The sequence below is a fragment of the Equus przewalskii genome, chromosome 15 (genome assembly GCF_037783145.1).
Source record: "Equus przewalskii isolate Varuska chromosome 15, EquPr2, whole genome shotgun sequence".
Lineage (NCBI taxonomy): Eukaryota > Metazoa > Chordata > Mammalia > Perissodactyla > Equidae > Equus > Equus przewalskii.
The window spans coordinates 8,055,307-8,068,231 of NC_091845.1; the positions used below are offsets into that span (position 1 = coordinate 8,055,307).

Here is a 12,925-nt window from a genome sequence, read left to right on the forward strand (position 1 = left end):
AGCAGTTGCCTTTGGTTCAGCCTAACTTGAAATTATAAGGGACGGTCCATCTGTAGCATGAAATACTAGTCAGCAATGAAAAGGAGCAAGCTGTTGACACACGCAACAACCTGCCTGAGTTGCAGGGGGATGGTGCTGAGTGGAAAGAAGCTGATCTCTAGAGGTTGCGTACTGTTTGGTTCCATTTATATAACATGCTTGAAGTGGCAAAATTACGGAGATGGAGAACAGGTTAGTGGTTGCCAGGGCCGGGGGGGGGGGGGGTGAGGTTACTGTGGCTCTGAAGGGTGGCACGGGGATCGTTGGGCTGAACTGTTGCGTGTCTTGACAGTGGAGGTCAGGAGCATACATATCCGATGCCCTTGCTTAGAGCTAAACACACACACACACACACACACACACAGGAGCGCATGTAAAACTGGTGAGCTCTGAACAAGGTCGGTCTGATTGCATCAGTGTCTGCATCTTGCTGGTGACATTGTGCTAAGCCATGGAGCAGGTGAGCCCCGGGGGAAACTGGATGAAGGATGCGTGACATCTCTCTGTATTATTTCTCATTGCCTGTGACTCTAGAACTATCTCAAGATAAAGGGCTAAACCACCCATACAGGGTAACGATTAATGCCAAATTGAAGGCAGAGTTTCTTTCTGGGACAAGTGGGGGGTTATGCAGATGAGGAGGGACACAAGGGGGGGATTCAGCTTTATCTGTTAGGTTTTACCTCTTAAAAAAGAAACATCTGAAGCAAACGTGACTTCACGCTAAGTATAAAGCTGGATGGTCCATACACAACTGTTTCTTTTATTATCCTCTGTCATGTTTTTACGTTTGAAACAGTTCATAGGTTTCAAAAAGCTGGTCTTGCTTAACTGCTTTCGTCCAACCAGGATTGGGTCTGGGATGCAGGCCTGAGGGGGCCAGGGGAGGCAGAAGGCTTGCTGATGGGGGTTGGGGGGCGGCCGGGGCTGGCACTGGCTCCCCCAGCCCCCAGACCACCAGGCGGCAGCCCTGGGGCCTCCTGTGAGCCACCCCTGCCTTTCTCCGCAGCCCCCCGAGAAGGAGGGCGCCCTGCCTCGGCAGGTGGGCAACAAGACGGAGTGCGGCCTGCTGGGCTTCGTGCTGGACCTGAAGCAGGACTACGAGCCCGTGCGCAGCCAGATGCCAGAGGAGAAGCTGTACAAAGTGTACACCTTCAACTCTGTGCGCAAGTCCATGAGCACCGTCATCAAGCTGCCCGACGAGAGCTTCCGCATGTACAGCAAAGGCGCTTCCGAGATCGTGCTCAAGAAGTAAGTGGCGCCGGGAGCTGGGCACCCCCAGGTCACGCAGCCCTGGCCGTCGGGGGACCCGGGTTGGAGGGGCCACCTGGCACCCAGAGGCGCCAAGAGGGCCCTGCCCAGCGTCCCACAGCAGGACCACCTCCAGGTCCCCTGGCCTGGTGCTTTTTCTACTATTCCTCAGAGCCCTTCCCTCCGTCCTCCCTTAGTCGCTGGTAGGAAGTTCTACCCATTATCGCTGTTAGATCTCCCTTATTTCACCTACTTTAGCATAGAGTTGGTTGGCGGTAGCCAGTCTCCTCTGACCTCAGGTGCCAGAAATAAGCCTCGAGAATTAAGCAAGTCCCTCCCCTTCTCTGGGCCTCAGTTTCCCCCCTCGTACCTGGAGGAGATTGGTCTAGTCCAGTGGTTCTCAACCCTGGTTACGCATTGGAATCACCCCAGAGAGCTTTTAAAGAACCACTGATTCCTGGACACACTGCACGGGAACCTTGGGGGTGGGGCTTACACATGGGTTTTTACTCAGTGCTCCCCAAGCCGATCGAATGTGCAGGCAGCGTCAAGAACCGCTGGCCCACGTTTACAGCTTTGAAAACCATTTTAGCCATGGAACTGTTTTTTTTAGATGAAATCTTGTAAATATAAAGCAGATCTTGCTGAATGGCCTGGGCCGATATGGCAAGAAAAAGTCTGCCTGATTCTTTTTGGCTGGTTCTGATTTCATCCCTGCCTGGGGCCCCGTGGCCAGGACCAGTCCTGAAGCATTATGGGAGATGGGCTGGACGGCCACTGGATGACCGGCCACAGCCAGCAGGGCGGAGGGAGAGCTCGAGCCGGGCAGCGGGAGGGTCTTTGGGCCCTTGGCCGGACCTTACCCATCTTCCTCCCGTCCTTCCCCAGGTGCTGCAAAATCCTCAGTGGAGCAGGCGAGCCCCGGGTCTTCCGGCCCCGAGACCGGGACGAGATGGTGAAGAAAGTGATCGAGCCCATGGCCTGCGACGGGCTGCGCACCATCTGCGTGGCCTACCGCGACTTCCCCAGCAGCCCCGAGCCCGACTGGGACAACGAGAATGACATCCTCAACGACCTCACCTGCATCTGTGTGGTGGGCATCGAGGACCCCGTGCGGCCCGAGGTAAGCCTGCTACCAGCAGCCTCAGGGAAGGGGGCGAGGCTGGGAGTCCAGCCTGCTCGGTGACCTGGCATAAGTTGCCTCACCTCTCTGAGCCACATTTCCCTGCAGCACTCCACCTGCTTCTAAACACTCGGACTCCTAAGACCAGCATAGGCTGCCCTTGGCATCAGTCTGCTGAGGACAAAAGGCAGAATGCACGTCCTGCTGGCAGGCGTTACCCCACCATGGGGCAGTCCCAGAGCCATCCACCCAGCCCCCTGGCACTCAATGGACAAGCATGGGGGCTGCCCTGCCTTAGAAGCCTCCTGCCCCATGGGAGCCAGAGTCTCCTAGATTCCAGGGTCCCTGCACAGGAGATGCCCAGGAACAAAGATCACCACACTCAGGAAGCCCCCAAGTGCGGCATCTCACCAGCATTTCGAGTCATCCCCGTCCGGATGCAGTTTACCCTACCAAGCTCGCCCGTGACCCCGCTGGCAGTCTGCCTTTATCAGGTTTCCAGGGGAACAGAGCTAGAAAGTTAGCTGAAGGCAGAAGGGAAGGGCATGACGGCAGCCCCGCCCCGTAAGGATGGAGGCAGGCCATGTAATAACACACTCATTGGGGTGCTCAGCTCCCCGCGGGTCTCCAGTCTTCTTGAGCTGAATCTGCATCTCGGGAAAGGCCGAGAATTCCGTGCTGGGGTTTGCAGGGGTGGGGCAGGATGGCCGTTGGTGGTTAGTCAGGCTGCCCAGGCTAGAGAGAGGCTATGGGAAGAGGAGAGAGCTGGCTGGAACCCCTACAACGCTGCAGTGGGCAGGCCGAGTGAGTCAGCTTTCCCGTGGCGCCCCAGAGGGCAGAGCCCGGGCACGAGGCATGCCTCAGTACGGCCAGCCTCCCTTCCTCCCAGGACCAACACAGCTGCGGGGCCCAGACCCGGGTCCCCGGCCAGGCCCAGGCTGGGCCCAGATTGGCCTTGGCCATGGGATTTGGTGACGATGCCCCTCGGGGCCACCTTCCTTCCCCAGGGGCAAGGCTAGTGTTCCTCACTTGCCCTGACACCCTTCTCTGGAGCTCTCTGGCTGTTCCCTGCTCCTCTGGGAGCCTCAGTTTCCCCCTTTTTAAAGTGTAAGGAGGCAGACAAGATGCTCTCCGAGTTCCTGGCCCCCATGCTGTAAGATTCTGCCTTCCAAAGACCGAGGGAAATTAGAAGGCCGCAGACGGGGACCTTCATGTTTAGGCAGCATGGAGAGGGTCAAGAATGGGACTTCAGGCATCAGACAGACCTGGGATCCCAAGTCCCAGCATTGTTGGCTCTATGACCTTGGGCCAGTTACATAACCTCTCTGAGCCTCCATTTCCTCATCTGTAGACTGGGGATAATAATAGTATCATACACACACACACTCTGGGATATTGTGAGGTGTCACATCATACTTACAAGCAACAGGTAGAGTGTCCAGCATGAGGTAGGTGGCCCATAAATGTAGGTCCCCTTCCTTTATGCCCCTTCCCAATAAATTCATTACCCTGGATCCAGTGACATGTAACAGCCCCTATTACCGAGTCTGGCCGGTGGAAGGTGCTCAGTAAGTGTTTGTGGAATGAGTGAATGAGAATGAATGAGACTTGAACCCCAGTCTTCCAATACCATGCCTGGTGCTCATCTCACACACACACACACACACACACACACACACAGAGGCGTCCTCACTGCTACCCAGAGCCTAAAACAGCAGAGGCGATTCATGCCCCTGGTGCTTGTCACCACAGCCCATGCACAGTTCCCTGCCGGCTGAGTCTCTCACTGGACAGACAGGCTGTCTGCTCCGCCTGCCTGTGGGGTGCCTGCTCATTACCAGCTGCTAATGGGTTCAGGCTGTGCTGCGATGTGTGACCTTTCAGGTGACAAGATGCACGGTGCATGAAGCCAGCCTGGCTCGCCCATCCTTGCCTTCCCCAGAGCCCCCTCCAGCCCCACGCCCAGAGCTCCTGGCCCTGCACCCTGGAGCCCCTGAGGTGGGGTGGAAGACAGCATCGGACACACACTCTTTTTGGCCATGATCCACAATAACAAGAAATGTATTTTATGTCATGACTCAGTAAACACACGCTTAACCAAAATAAGAATCTCACAAAGTAATGTGGATTTTTCTCTCTCTGTCTTTACTAAACGCTGGTCCCCACCCCCTAAACTGATTTCACAGCCCACTAAAGGGGCACGACTCAAGGTTTGAGCTGCTGGTCTTGTCCCGACCCCTCCCCACACCCCCAATTCGCAGATGAAAACACTGCGGCCGAAACAGGGACCGTGACGTCCTGAAGTCCTGCTGTGAGTGGCTGAGCAAAGCCAGATGAGAGCAGGTTTTCTGCCTTCCTGGCCCGGGGCCTCCTCCCGGTGCTGCAAAATGAAAGGACAAACATTTCTGAGTCAGGAGGGGGAGTGGAGGAGAGGGAGGCCCCGAGGGGGGCTGGGCTGGGTCCCTGGCCTCTTCTGGTGACACAGGATCCTGCAGAGAAGCTGGCTTCAGGCACAGACTCCGGGAGGACAGGCAGCCCGTTCGCCCTGTGCTGGAGGAAGGGAGCCTGGATCCCAGCCCCAACTCCACCCCGACAAGCACTTCCCCTCGCTCTCCTCCTCTGTACAACGGGAGGTGGGCCTTGGTGCCCCTCAGGTCCCATCTAAGCCCTGACGCTCGGAACCAGCTGCCCAGAAGTTTTGCCCACACTTTCCTTCACTTCCTCCGTCAGCGCATCCGTGTTGGTGACCTCCTCTCTCCCTTGGCCCCTCCAGGATGTGGATTTAGAAGCTGTAAGCTGTGCTGGAGACCAGTGACTCACTCGGGTGACACAGCAGCCAAGGGACAGGGATTCTAGTCCGGCCCCTGCCACTCCTTCACGGAGGACCTCAGGCACATCTCTTCCCCAGGCCTCAGTTTCCCCATCTGAACAAAGAGAAAGTTGGACGTTCACAAGTGGGGGACACAGCAAGGTTACTGGTGCCACTACTTGAAAGGATAAAAGCTCTGACCTGGCGAGCGTCTCCCGGGGGCAGGGGTGGGCGCAGGGCCGAGCAGGCCGGCAGGTGCGGTTTCCTGTTTGTTCCTTTGTTTTAGGCTGGGCGATCTGTGCACCTGGAGCCAAATTCAAATGATCCAGTGGCACAGACAGGGCAAGGGAGCCCCCAGGCCACCCAGGGCCCCCAGTTCCCACCTCAGAGGCAGCTGGTGACAGTCTCCTGGGTGACCTTTGAGGAGTGTCCATGTCTACTGAGCATGTTTGTGTGAGGTTCTCCTGGGCAGCTGAGAGGCAGACCAGGGGGAACATCTCGGCCCGGACCACCTCTAGGCACCTACAGGCATGTTCAGATTCGTTTTCAGCTGCCGCCAGACAGATTGCCTCCCTCGGTTTCCCCATCTGTCAAGGGGGTGAGTCTCACGTTGCCCTCCTCCCTCGAGAAGACAAAGGAGAGAACAGATAAGAGCAGGCTTGACACCCCCGGGGGCACGGTCTCTGAGGCTGGTCAGAGCCGTGAGGACAGAGCCGTGAGGACAGCGCAGCTCTGGGATTCCCGGGTTATCCGGGGGCGTTGGGAGCCCTCGGAGTCACAGACAACGGCTGTCACCAGAAACAACAGATGTTTAAAAGCCTTTATTTAATGAAAACAGGAAGCACCCATTTCCTGGCTGTTTTTCCTCAGCAAGAAATATCCAGGATAATTTTAGCAAAAGAAGGAATCTTTCATGTTTTAATTTTACGGCCAGTTTATCTACGTGGAAAGCATATTTCAACCAGACCAGCGGCTCTGGGGCTTGAATCTTAATTGTCTCTGGATCCTCGGCGCCCTGAACAGTTCGAGGGGCGACAGCCGTTTGCCGAGTGGGTGAAGGAGTGAAGAATAAAGCTTGGAGCTAAACTGTGAAGGGTTTGCATGTCGCTGTCCGAACCCATTTCCCGGCTCTGTGTGAAACCAGGGGTCCCGGGTCAGGCCTGGAGGGACTTAAGCACAGAGACGTTCCACGAGGCCCCACATTTACCAGGCACCGGCCCTGCGGGCGTTCTGAGCCATCGGCAGACTGCAGCCTCCAGAGCCCTCAGCCTCGGGCCCTCCGGGTCACGCTTCCCACCCTCTCTCCTGTGCAGCCAGGACCACAGGGAAGTAGTCATCTCTGGAGCCCCAGCCTGGGCACAGTACCCGGCACCGGAGCCTCAGTTACTCTTGGCCGAACAGAAGCAGCTCAAACAGCCCCTCCTCCAGGAAGCTCCTATGGATTTCTCCTCCCCATCCACTTCCTTCTAAAGTGACAGTGCCCTCCTGGAGCCCTTTGTATAGACCTTTAGCAAAGACCCTGTCTCCATACAAGAGGACAGGTCTGACCCCGAGTAACTGCTCTCTTATTTGAAAAAAGAATGATTATGTGAAAGGATACGATAGACTCGTTCCACCATGGAGCAGTCAGCCTTAGAGAGAGTGAGCACCCCGTCATCAGAGGCATGCAAGCTGAGACCGGTCGACCATCTGTGGGGAATGCATGGAAGGAGATCCAGGCAGTAATCCTTAGAGGGTCAGAGTCATGACCTAAAGTTCTTTCCGACTCCAAGAACTCAAGCATCTTTGAAACCAACATAACCGAAGTTAGTCCTTTTGAAGCAGGAGCCAGATAAAGTATGTGTTCCCAAGATCACCGTGGCTCTTCCCTGTCCTCTGGGACCAGGGACGGCAGGGGCTGTGGCCCTGGTACAGCCGTTGTGAGGACACTAAGTCATGTGAATGGGATCTCAAACACCCCACAGCCCCACTCCCTCTGGCTCCGTGAGAAGAGGCTGTGTTTGCTCGTGTGAGCAGCCCCTGTGGCAGAGGCAGAGGCCTCGCTCACGTGGCCCCGAGCCTGAGTGGGCACCAGAGGGCTCCTCCCAGGGCCTGGAAATGCACCAGAGGAGGCCCATGGTCGGCTCCCCCCGCCCAGCCCTTCAGTGACAGGAGGTCACTCCCTGCCACCACAGAGCAGATCTTAGGGAACTCTGGCAGTGGGAGAGGTCGCCTCCCCTTGACCTGGACCCTGTGCCCACGGCATCCGTTCCTCCCTCCTCCCAAGATCCCAGGACTTTCTTTACAAGCGGTGGATGGAGCCCCTGAAGGAAAGGGGCCACAGGCTGGACGTTAGGCAGGTGGCTGGAGGTCACGGTGGGGACAGACGAAGAGGGGCAAGGCCAGGGGCAGGGAGGGGCTGGGCAGTGACCGCCCCAGGTGTGGTGCTCAGGCTAAAGGGGCAGCAGTGGGTATGGATGGGGTCGGACAAAGGCGATATTTCCTAGGTCGACCCTTGTTCTCAGAATTCCTAAAGGCAGGAGGGGAGCAGCGGGCAGGAGTCGTCCACGGCCGGGTTTGGACCAGCGTTCTGACCCTCTGTGTTCATTTCCTGGTGCTGCTGTAAGGCAGTGCCACAAACTGGGGGCTGGAAGAACAGAACTGCAATGTCTCCCAGTTCTGGAGGCTGGAGGTGTACGATGGAGGTGTCGGCAGGGGCGGTTCCTTCTGCGGGCTGCGAGGGCGCAGCTGTCCCAGGCCTCTCCCAGCTCCTGGTGGCTCGCTGGCGCTCGTCAGCGCTCCTTGTCATGCGGCAGCATCACACAGTCTCGGCTTCGTCTTCACCTGCTGTTCTCCCCGTGTGTGTGTGTGTGTGTGTGTGTGTGTCCAAACTCCCCCCTGTGGGGACACAGTCACCTTGGATGGGGCCCACCCAAATGCCCTCGTCTCAACTTGCTTACCGGGGTAGTGACTCTGTCTCCAAGTGAGGTCACCTTCTGAGGTACTGGGGGTGAGGTGTCAGTGTATCTTTTTGAGGAAACATGGTTTAACCCATAACAGTCCTCAAACTCTCTCGGCAGTGGCTTGGCTGGGTGGCGGGGAGTAAGCTCCCAGGCCCTGAGATGTGCAAGGGGCATGGGGAGCAGGACCCAGCCCCTCCAGGCCTGAGATTCTAGAGGGCTTTGGTCTTTAAACACAACTGGACTTTCTGCCTCTGACATGTCCTCTCCCACTCAAAGACGTTTTGCCGCAAATAGTGCCTTAGTATTTTATTATTTGTCACTGCCCTTGAGTAAGAATACTTGTTCAGTTGCTCTGTGTCCAGGCTGGTTTTTGCATCCTAATTGCTGGGCAAACCTGCAGCTCTGCGGGACACACACACACACACACACACACACACAGGCCTTGCTGGCTTCTGATTGGCTGGGTTTGCACTGGCCTGATTGGCCCAGATGTCAGTCTGTCATTACAGAGCAGGTAGGAGACAGTCCTTACTCTCACAGGGAAATTTCAGATCTTACATGAAGCATAATCATTTGCATTTATTCTAAGACAATATCACATTCCGTAAATAAAATGCCCCAAATGCAATGTCCCTGCCCCCCAAAAACGTGAAAATACTCGAACGTGTTTATCGCTGAGTTTGCAGGAAACGTGCAGGTGGATAAAGCAGTGACAAGATCCTGTGCGGTAGGGGAGTGTTCTCTACTCGTGCCTGGGGCCGGATCCGAGGGGTGTTTATTGGGGTCTTTCTCAAAGTCCTTGCCCAAGCCAGGACAGCTAATGGTTTCATCTCAGGATGGACTGTTACAGTTGATAGGTGGTGGCTGCCTGGGACTCTGCAGAGAAGAATTCTAAACCACGTCCAGGTTTATTCACAGGGTGCTGTGATCGATTAACAATGCCTGCCATGGGCACAGGAAGGGAGGAGATGGTCCACGTGCCATCAGTATCTTCTGGTCATCTAGGACCCTTACAGTATCGCTGCCTGTGAACAGGGCTCACTCTGGAGTCCATGAGGGCAGGGAGGACCTGACCAAGGTAGTACCTGTCCCCATGGCTCCTGCCTTCCCACCCAGGTCCCAGAAGCTATCCGCAAGTGCCAGCGGGCAGGCATCACCGTCCGCATGGTCACTGGTGACAACATCAACACGGCCCGGGCCATCGCCATCAAGTGTGGCATCATCCACCCTGGGGAGGACTTCCTGTGCCTTGAGGGCAAGGAGTTCAACCGAAGAATCCGCAACGAGAAGGGAGAGGTGCGTGGCCCGTGCAGAGGGTCCTCAGAGGGATGAGCCTGGACCGGGGCTGGGAGGCACGGGTGCTGCATAATTGTACAGAAACCAGCCAGTGTGCCACTAAGAGCCCAGAGACCCTGGGTGAGTCCTCTCCCTTCTCCGGGCCTCAGTTTCTCTCCCTGACCCCACCAACCCACCTTTCCCAATCCCTCTCCAGATTGAGCAGGAGCGAATCGACAAGATCTGGCCGAAGCTGCGGGTGCTGGCTCGCTCCTCCCCCACGGACAAGCACACCCTGGTCAAAGGTGAGACTCGGCGGGCGAAGGTGGTTCTGAGGCCAGGCACCAGGCCTCTGCCGGCCTCCCTCTCCTGGCACCTGCACCCACACCTGGGGACACCCTCGGCTCGTCCCCTTTGCGGGCCTGGGAGGCCTGCTCGGGGCCACAGTGGAATGAGGAGTCATGAATCTTCTCTCTGGGCTCCACCTCCTGTAGGAAGCAATGGGCCTGCCAATCTAGGTCCAAAACTCATGGCCTGAGGGCTGAATGGGGCCCACAGACACCTTTTATTTGAGTGGTACAACGCATTTTTTTATGTTGAATTTGAATGACGTTACACGGACCCTGCCCTCTCACATTTGACACTGTCTTCACCACTGCTTGTTGTCTGACCCTCAGCCCACTTCACTTATTTATGTTCTCAGTCTGGCCCTGAGCTTGTGAGTTCCAGACGCTTGGTCTGCCTGGTCTCTGGGGCCCCTAACAAGTATCTGTAACCGGGCCCGGGGATGGGCTATCCTGGGACTAGCAACGTGAGAGATGAGGCTGAAAGCCGGCATCCTTCTCCTTCCCCGACTCCCTCCAGGGAGAGGGCACACCCCTCGCTGAGCCCATCCAAGTGGCCAGGTGCTGGGCACGTCCAGAGTCACACAGTGGGGACGGTTTCCGGCTGGGGTCATCGTAGGGCATCTTGGATTCCTCTCCCAAAAGTGCTCTCCAGGGACGTTAATGGAGGCAGATCTGGCCTGGGAACAGAAACACAGAACCCCAGAACCACATACCCAAGAACTAGGCCCCAACCCATCCCCGTTTCTCATTCATTCGCTCATTCCTTCGTTCCCTCATTCTCTTGATAAATATTTGCTGAGGATCCACTATGTGCCAGCCCTGGCTCTTGGCAGACGTGGTTCCTCCGTCTTGGGATTCACGGCCCAGGTTCCATCCAGCAGACATTAAATAGGTGGTTTCCCCATGAAGGCACCACTGGAGGAAGAGAAGGGTGACGTGGGCCCTCTGCTGTCCTCAAACACGAGCTGAGGATGGGCGGCAGGCCATCGAAGCTGGGACGGGGATCCCGGAGAAGACCTGCGTTTCAGGCAGGGCGGGGAAACTGCCCTAGGAAAGCCCAGAGGCAAGGACTTCCCAGCACCCTGAAGGAGTGGAAAGAAGTTCAGCTGGCTGGGCCAGGACCTTGAGCGAGAGAGGGAGACGGGAGGAGGAGGCCAGCGAGGGAGGAGTGGCCGTCAGATGGTGCAGGGCCCTGAGCGCCAGGCGCGTGACCTGCGCTGTTAGCCGGGTGGGAGCGTGGGAGGGTCTGGAAGGGAGAAACCTTGTTTAGAAAGCTCCCTCCCTGCTGTGTGGAGAGTGGCCCGGAAACAGAGGGCCTGCCGGGATTGTCCAGCTGTGAGAGGTGACGCCGGGACCGGGGTGGTGACAGGGCAGTGGGCTGGAAGTCGGCAGGTGTGAGGTTTTTGAGTGGGCAGTTGGCTATTAGGAGTCGCAAGAGAAGGGACAGATTTGAGGGAAACTGACCCCCTTGGTTTGGGACTGGCTGAGCTGGAGGCCCTCTGCCATCCAAGTGGAGATGTCCGGAAGACAGCTGGACATCCAAGGAGTCAGGCGTCAGGAGAGAGAGCTGGCCAGGGGTAAAGACGTCAGTGGAGTATGCCAAGGAGGGAGAGCAGAGGATGCGGCTGGAGCCCGGAATCTCCTAGCTGAGTGCTGGGCAGAGGCGGAGCCCTGTCTGCGGGGGGTCGGAGGGTGACCAGGAGCAGTGGTGTCTAGGAAGAGAAGGAAGGAGGCCTGCTGAGGAGAGGGGGTAGTCCACAGCATGACCAGCTCTGAGAGGTCCCGAGAGACAGGCCAGGGATGTGAGCATAGGAGGTGGCCACAGGACGTGACCATTCATAGCAGGGCTGTATCAGCGGAGTGGCAGGGCAGGAGGTGGAGGAGACGACACACAGAGAAGGTGCTCCCCCAGCTCCCTTCTCTGTTGGAAGCAGAGGCAGGGCTCTGCAAAGGCCAGGGCCAGCCTGGGGAGCCCCAGAGAAAAAGTTGGCCCCCTCCCTGCCTCGGAGGAGCACCCAGGCACGCTGAGGGAACCAGCGGGGACAAAGGCCTCAAAACCAAGTGGACAGAGATTAGACAGTCTGGGAAGTGGGACGGCTAGGGGAGTGGCCAGGACACTCCCTGAGCCCATGCCACGGAGCTGGACCTTGCAGAGGGTGGGACTTTGACAGTTGCAAAGAGCTGGGGAAGAGGGGTGTTAGGGGGTACACTGCCCCAAGTTGGGGACCCTCATTCCACAGGCTGCTTTTGCCAGGCACAGGACAGGGAGACCCACGCATGGGAGCTACGGTGATCTGATTAGAGTGGGTGGGTATCCTCAGGGTGTCACAAAGCTTTCCTAGGGAAAGTGGCATGAGACTACAGGTGGGTGACAAGGACAGCTGGCTGAGAGAAGAGCCTGTGCAAAGATGGGCAAGCGGGAGCTGGCTTTGCAGGACAGAGGGCCATTTCTGTGGCTAGAGCACAGATTGGGGGTGCCCAGGGGGCAAGAGAAGAGAAGAGAAGAGGATAGGTGAGGCCTGGCCGCAGAGGACTTCAGACTTGTCAGTGGAGCAGAGAATGTGCATTCACATGTCATCCTGAGGCCAGGGCGGGCAGTGAGGGGACGACTCAGCTGGGGAACAGGTTCAGGCTCGGGTGTTAGAGAGAGATCCTGGGCTGCAGTGCAGATTGGAGGGGAGCCTGGGGTTAGTGAGAGGGGGCATGGAGACGCTGGGGGCAGAGGGGGTGGGGCAGAGAGAAGTGGACGGGTTCCAGGGGAATTTCAGAGCCAGGATCTGCAGGCCTTGGTGATGGATTTGATGTGCAGAATGAGAGAGAGACATGTCAAGGTTGACACTCAAATTTCTGTCCTGCCCGTGGACATCTCTGCTCGGGACCCCAACTCACACATGTCCAATGACGACATCTTTCACCCGCCCTTTTCTGCTGGTCCCAGCTCAGTGACAAGGGCCACATGTCACCTGTTCATTCTGTTATTTGTTGAAGATTTTATTGAGGATGAACGTCTGGAGAGAGGTCAAAGCCAGAACGGTGGGTCAGGGGTCATTGGCAAATGGCACAGCCCAGGCCTCATCAGATGTGACTGGACGTCCCAGGGAGAGGGTGCTGGGGGAGCAGACGATGGGGCCCTGGAGTA

At 57.1% G+C, this 12,925-nt stretch overlaps 1 protein-coding gene across 16 annotated transcripts in view; it reads left to right on the forward strand.

Annotated features, from left to right (window-relative positions):
• The window catches only part of ATP2B2 (ATPase plasma membrane Ca2+ transporting 2), a 351,827-nt gene that overhangs the window by 319,038 nt on the left and 19,864 nt on the right, over positions 1–12,925 (forward strand). For all 16 annotated transcript variants that reach the window (XM_070576511.1, XM_070576502.1, XM_070576508.1 and 13 more), the window contains 4 exons: positions 1,049–1,290; positions 2,179–2,413; positions 9,281–9,460; positions 9,657–9,744. In XM_070576511.1, the coding sequence (XP_070432612.1) occupies positions 1,049–1,290; positions 2,179–2,413; positions 9,281–9,460; positions 9,657–9,744 (745 nt within the window). The remainder of the gene's footprint in view (positions 1–1,048; positions 1,291–2,178; positions 2,414–9,280; positions 9,461–9,656; positions 9,745–12,925) is intronic.